The sequence below is a fragment of the Galeopterus variegatus genome, unplaced genomic scaffold (assembly GCF_000696425.1).
Source record: "Galeopterus variegatus unplaced genomic scaffold, G_variegatus-3.0.2 Scaffold22479, whole genome shotgun sequence".
Lineage (NCBI taxonomy): Eukaryota > Metazoa > Chordata > Mammalia > Dermoptera > Cynocephalidae > Galeopterus > Galeopterus variegatus.
This window is the reverse complement of record NW_007748590.1, coordinates 2,320-9,328: the sequence shown is the minus strand read 5'-3', so window position 1 is coordinate 9,328 and position 7,009 is coordinate 2,320. Positions and strand designations below refer to the sequence as shown.

Here is a 7,009-nt window from a genome sequence, read left to right as displayed (position 1 = left end):
CCACCCTGTCCTTTCTCCTGCCCCAGAATGTCCTGTGCTTCCTACAGAGCTCTGGGAGTCATAGAAAAAGGCATATTGTAAACGCTAACAGTTTATTTTGTCGTAACTGACAAAGAGAGGTGGGTGTAAGTCCTCAGGTCAACTGGCATAAGCATGCATGGTGCACTGCCGCTGGTTGGGGCTGGGAGGACATTATGCTCTCCCTCCTCTATAGTGGCCCACAAATGTCCAGCCTCCACAGTGACATTGATTTTCAGTCGAGGAGCTGTCTGGGGCTGCAGGGCAGCTTGTCGGGTGCTGCCCCAGCTTCTTCTGGGCTGTGTGTGTCCCTGCCTTCAGAGGGATGTTGAATACAGAGATCATGTGCTGGGGGGCTGAATTGAGCCTTGCCTGTGAGCCTTTCATCAGCCAGGCAGGGCCTTGTAATGAGGCTGCCATGGGGGTGCAGAACTGGGCCTGTTCTGTGGTTTGGGGGTGGCCATGGCTGATGTGGAAGTGACCGGGACCCAGCGCTCCTGCTCAAAGTTGTACCAGGGGTACCATGGGCCCCCAACATCCAGGTCCGAGGGGGGGGGGTTTGTAAGTGAGCTCCACTGAAAAGGAGCATCCATACTACTGGTGGCCTGTCCTGGAGTGGGGAGAGGCCAACTAGACCCTGATTTCCCCAGGCCGCCAGTGCGAGACCGACAGCCCTGGGCTCTGCACAGGCCCCTTCCTGACACTGGGCCTTGGCCTCCTGAAGCTGTTGGACCTGTGCTGGTGGGCCAGAGAGGGCTAGCCCATTTTTGTGGGGGTGGGTCTCCACGCTGCGGGAGGCCANGCTGCTCCTGGGACGTCTGCACAGTGTTCGGTTCAGGCTGGCTTTGGCTTTCTGCATCAAGCCCTCACCACGTAGTAGCTGGGCCTGGGCTTCAGCCTTGATTCAGAACTCAAGCGGGTGACACCCTGTCACCTGACCCACTTGCCACCTAACATGGGGGCCTCTCCCCATACTGGGTGAGATGCCACCAGGCTCTTGGCCCCTCTGCCCTCTAGGACCATCCATTCTTTGCCAGGACTGGACTGTTCCCTGACTCAGCTGAACTCTAGGTACTGACTGCCTCGGTTCTGGGGGTCCCACATGTGCCATCTCTCTGAATTCTTTTTAGCTTTGGGATTCGGATTCTTTTCAGTGTCTGGCTTGCGTCTTGTTGTCCTGACATCCTTGCGTGGGAGTTCAGGATGAAAGGGGGCACTCTGCTGCTCTCTGGGGCCTGTGGCTGCTCTCATGTGTGGTCTTCTGCTTGAACAGATAGGTCTGAAGGCTGCTGTGGCCGTCGGGATCTTGGAGGGCAAGAACTGGAGGACGTGGGGGAGGAGCTGTGGCAGATGGCCCACATCTCCCTCCTCGTCTCTGAGGCATCTGAGGCCAGCATCTGACCTGAGGCCCTGCTGGCCTTGCTTTCAGAAGCTTCTTAGAGCAGAGGAGGGGGAAGAAGAGACAGAAAGCCCAGAGAGTGGGGCTGGTAGTTCCCAGGCCCTCCTCTCTGTGTACTGCCCCCAATGCTGAATCACCAGGGGACCTAGTGCTGGACCCACCTGAGAGGGCCAGGCCACACTTAGCTCAACATAGTTCTGCTGTGGAAGCCTGAGGGTGCCTTAGCACCTCGTCATTGTCAAGGGCCCAGTCCACAGAGAGCTCGTTGTGTACAAACTCCAGGATGTCTTCCAAGGATAGTTTCTGGAGGTGTTCCAAACGTGGGGGTGGGAGTCAGGCCAGAAAAGGTCCCTCCACCCCCCGGGTGTCTCAGTGCCCAGACACTGCTCCCTGTCAAGGCACCTCCTCATGGGTGGCTGTGGGGNACTTCCAGATGGCCAGGAGTAGGAATAGAGAGGAGGAGGAAAAGAAGGAAGGAAGTTCCTCCAGAGCCCGATCAGCCCAGAAAGAGAGGTGACTGTAGATTGTCCCAGGGACTCTTTGCACAGACTGTCATTACCTGTCCCATACTCCACTGGCACCCTAGTCCTTTCCTCCCCTCCCAGTCCTCTCTGGGCCCTTGCCATGTGAAGGTTGAATCACAGTAAATCATTTGATGGCCTTGACCCTGGTGTCTAGCTGAGGGTAGGAGGCTGTGGGCCTGTGGCCCCTAAGGAATATGTGGGAACCTAGGCTCTGAGTGGCCATCGTCCTCCTCAGGCCATTGCAAGGAGGAGGCTGGGAAAGGCTAGTCTGCAGCCTGGGCTGTGCCACCCTGTCCTTTCTCCTGCCCCAGAATGTCCTGTGCTTCCTACAGAGCTCTGGGAGTCACAGAAACAGGCATATTGTAAACGCTAACAGTTTATTTTGTAGTAACCGACAGAGAGAGGTGGGTGTAAGTCCTCAGGTCAACTGGCATAAGCATGCATGGTGCACTGCCGCTGGTCGGGGCTGGGAGGACATTACGCTCTCCCTCCTCTCTAGTGGCCCACAAATGTCCAGCCTCCCCAGTGACATTGATTTTCAATCGAGGAGCTGTCTGGGGCTGCAGGGCAGCTTGTCGGGTGCTGCCCCAGCTTCTTCTGGGCTGTGTGTGTCCCTGCCTTCAGAGGGATGTGGAATACAGAGATCATGTGCTGGGGGGCTGAATTGAGCCTTGCCTGTGAGCCTTTCATCAGCCAGGCAGGGCCTTGTAATGAGGCTTCCATGGGGGTGCAGAACTGGGCCTGTTCTGTGGTTTGGGGGTGGCCATGGCTGATGTGGAAGTGACCGGGACCCAGCGCTCCTGCTCAAAGTTGTATCGGGGGTACCATGGGCCCCCAACATCCAGGTCCGTGGGGGCGGGGTTAGGAAGCGAGCTCCACTGAAAAGGAGCATCCATACTACTGGTGGCCTGTCCTGGAATGGGGAGAGGCCAACTAGACCCTGATTTCCCCAGGCCGCCAGTGCGCGAGACCCACAGCCCTGGGCTCTGCACAGGCCCCTTCCTGCCACTGGGCCTTGGCCTCCTGAAGCTGTTGGACCTGTGCCGGTGGGTCAGAGAGGGCCAGCCCATTTTTGTGGGGGTGGGTCTCCATGCTGCGGGAGGCCAGTTGAGGCCCAGGTGCCGAGGACACCAGGTCTGGGCCCAGGGCGTTCCTTAGAAACTCCTCAGATGTTGCTGAAAAGAAAGCGGACGTGTTCAGCTTATACACGTAGTCTGTCTGGACTTTCTAGGACAGGCCCCATGGACCTGGGTTCCAGCAGTGTTCCTGGTTGCTGCGTGGCCTCCCTGGCTTGACACTGAGGACACTCCTGCAGGATGCTGATCCCAAAGCAAAGGGTGTGGTCAGCCCGAGGCTTGGGAGCTGGCAGGGCACCTCTAGCTGCTCCTGGGACGTCTGCACAGTGTTCGGTTCAGGCTGGCTTTGGCTTTCTGCCTCAGGCCCTCACCCCATAGTAGCCGGGCCTGGGCTTCAGCCTTGATTCAGAACTCAAGCGGGCGACACCCTGTCACCTGACCCACTTGCCACCTAACATGGGGGCCTCTCCCCATACTGGGTGAGATGCCACCAGGCTCTTGGCCCCTCTGCCCTCTAGGACCATCCGTTCCTTGCCAGGACTGGACCATTCCCTGACTCAGCTGAACTCTAGGTACTGACTGCCTCAGTTCTGGGGGTCCCACGTGTGCCATCTCTCTGAATTCTTTTTAGCTTTGGGATTCAGATTCTTTTCAGTGTCTGGCTTGCGTCTTGTTGTCCTGACATCCTTGCGTGGGAATTCAGGATGAAAGGGGGCACTCTGCTGCTCTCTGGGGCCTGTGGCTGCTCTCATGTGTGGTCTTCTGCTTGAACAGATAGGTCTGAAGGCTGCTGTGGCCGTCAGGGGATCTTGGAGGACAAGAACTGGAGGACGTGGGGGAGGAGCTGGTGGCAGATTTTCCACATCTCCCTCCTGGTCTCTGAGGCATCTGAGGCCAGCATCTGCCCTGAGGCCCTGCTGGCCTTGCTTTCAGAAGCTTCTTAGAGCAGAGGAGGGGGAAGAAGAGACAGAAAGCCCAGAGAGTGGGGCTGGTAGTTCCCAGGCCCTCCTCTCTGTGTACTGCCCCCAATGCTGAATCGCCAGGGGACCTAGTGCTGGACCCACTTGAGAGGGCCAGGTCACACTTAGCTCAACATAGTTCTGCTGTGGAAGCCTGAGGGTGCCTCAGCACCTCGTCATCCTCAAGGGCCCAGTCCACAGAGAGCTCGTTGTGTACAAACTCCAGGATGTCTTCTAAGGACAGTTTCTGGAGGTGTTCTAAACGTGGGGGTGGGAGTCAGGCCAGAAAAGGTCCCTCCACCCCCCAGGTGTCTCAGTGCCCAGACACTGCTCCCTGTCAAAGCTCCTCCTCATGGGTGGCTGTGGGGTCCTGCCTTGGCCATACCTGGGTCTCAGTTGTGCATAGGAGGCTAGGGCCAGAAGCAGACCAGGCCAGGCCCTGCTCCTGCCTTTTATCAGTGGCATGTCAGGGGGTAGGCTTGGTGTCTGGAAAAACCCACAGTGCCCTGTCCAGCCTACCACATTTGGCCTGGCCCGGCCACTCCCCCCTCCATGACTGGCTCACTTTGGGCTGGGGCAGTCTTGCAGTCTTGTGGTCAGTGTAAACAGTTGCCCTTGGCACAGCCAGGGTCTGTCCTTTCTGCTTGCCACCCTGAGTTCCCTGGGGAACAGACGTACTTACTTCCGTGAACCTTTAGGGTGGTATAGACCATGGCCATGAGCAAACACTCTCCCTCCAGTGAATAGACATCCTGCAGTCTCAGGGTAAGGCTGAACGACATCTGTGGGAAGAGCAGGCATGTGAGATGCAGGCCCATCTGGGGCGAGCGCTGGCGGCCAGAGCTCAGCCCACTGGGGCCTCAGTTTGTAGTGTGGAGGCCCCCAGCAGGGGAGGAGATTCTTGGGGCTGCCTGAGGCACGGTCCTGCAGCTTCTTAAGGGGTGAACTCATAGCAGAGGGATATGTCTCCTGGAAAGAGGGGCTCCCTCAGTGTGGAGTATACTGTTTATAAGGCATATGTATTTCACAGGGCCTAGTTTCCAAAGCCCTATAGTTTCAGGTAGAACTTAACTTTTAAAAATTACATATGGAAATGTTAAGCTTGCAAAAGACAGGAAACTTTCCCCAGGCTAAAGTGTCTGATGTAGATAAAGAATTGTAATAAAGCAAAATTGTGTGCTCAAGGACAGACATCCTTGGAGCAGGTCAACCTAAAGTTACTTTATTGTTATGTAAAAATACAGAGGAAACTGATGTAGGAAAAGACAGTATTTGCTAAGATCAGGCTTTTGTTGCTGGATCAACTTAACCTTTTGCAAATTGCATTATGGAATGCACTTTGTTAATTTACTGATGTTACCAGCTTCTGTTGTTAAACTATACCTAGCCATAACTCCACCTATGTTCTTTTTCTGTAACTTTCTGGCCTAGAGAATAAATACTGAGAAAGAACCTCAGTCCAGGCTTAATTTCCCGAGGATGAATGCCTCTCTCTTGAGGGTTCCAGGAAACTAACCCCTTCAGGGTTTCTCACTGCTCAGAAGAAATGGGCTTTGAATAATCCTTTGCATCTCTGTCACCCAGGGGAAGAGAGGTGACAAAGAGAGTGCAACACCTCAGGGCTCAGGGCTTCCTAGGGCTCTTCCAGGATAGGTCGTGGCTAGGTTGGCCTATGATTCTGGTCCAGAGGCCTGGCTTCTCCCATGGGACAGGCCTCTTCAGGGCCTGGGCTGTCTGCCCAGCAGGGACATGCCTGTGCCTCCAGTGAGATGAGGATAATCTGGGTTCGACTGGGGGAGCCAGGCACTGTGTAGAAGGAGGATCTCTAGCCTGGGGTGTCCCTGCACAGCCTTACCTCCTTAATAAAATGCTGGGTGAACCAGTTTGAGTATACTGGGGTGGTCACTCCCTGGTTGTTCTGACAGAAAGAACACAGGTGCTCAGGGCCCCCTGGTCTGGGCTGAAAAGCTGCCAACTTCAGGACCCTCTCTCTGGCAGACAGTTTCCCAAGGGGCAACACACCTGGTGGTGGTGGCCAGGGCTCCCTCCAGCCTGCGACCTGCCCCCTGCATAGAGCCACTCCTATGGTTTCTGAGGGAGGACTATTCTCATATGGAGAGAGAGGCAGAAGAATGCTGGAGGGGACCCATAGGGGTGGTTAGAATGCATCTGAGAGGACTCCTAGGAGTATGACTAATGGAAAATTGGAAAGAAAGCCATTAGTGGATTGGAAAGCCCTCTCTCTCCATCCATGGCTTTGTAAACCTCCATTGGGCCTCTCTCTTATATTTACATCCCACTTTCAACCCCCAAATGAATAATTACATTCACACCAATATGTTCTCCTCGGTGTTTTCTGCACAGCAGCCTTCACCTCCTTGTTCCTCGGGCTGTAGATTAGGGGATTCAGCATGGGGATCACCATGGTGTAGAACACGGAGGCCACATTCTCCAGGGCCAGGGAACTGGCCGTGGAGGGTTTTAAATACATGAACGCAGTCAATCCATAGAACATCCCCACAGCTGCAAGGTGGGAGCTGCAGGTTCTGAAGGCTTTGGACCTGCCCTCTGTGGTGCTGATGTGGAAGATGCTGGAGAGGATGAAGGCATAGGAAACAAGGACCGTTAAGCTGGTAACTACAATGTTGAATCCAGTCACCAAAAAGACCATCATCTCCACATCATAGGTGCTAATGAAGGAGAGCTTCATGATGGGGAGGATGTCACAGAAGTAGTAACTGATGAGCAGCTCACAATGAGGCACTTTTAACATGAGGCCAGTGTCTGCTGTTGAGCCAGTGAGTCTCATGGTGTTGACCACAGCCACCAGCAGGGAGCAGATGGGATGAGATATGACATTGTAAAGCAAAGGGCGGCATATGATGACATAGCAGCTTCAGGCTATCACCGTGACGAAAACAAGGAAAAAGTGGAGCTGTGACATGCACCCTGCATAAGAGATGATGTTCTTTTCTGACACAAGGTTCACCAGCATTTTAGGGGTAATAACAGAGGAGCAGCAGAGATCCACAA

At 54.9% G+C, this 7,009-nt stretch overlaps 1 protein-coding gene across 1 annotated transcript; it reads right to left on the bottom strand.

Moving 5' to 3' along the window:
• Nucleotides 1–1,603: 1,603 nt before the first annotated feature.
• Nucleotides 1,604–7,007, bottom strand: LOC103583381 (olfactory receptor 151-like; the record flags this gene model as incomplete). The annotated part of the gene is given in 3 exon segments (XM_008564707.1): nt 1,604–1,720; nt 2,917–3,116; nt 6,302–7,007. Coding segments are annotated over 3 exon segments (1,023 nt in total), but the record flags the coding sequence as incomplete, so codon positions are not given.
• Nucleotides 7,008–7,009: the final 2 nt, after the last annotated feature.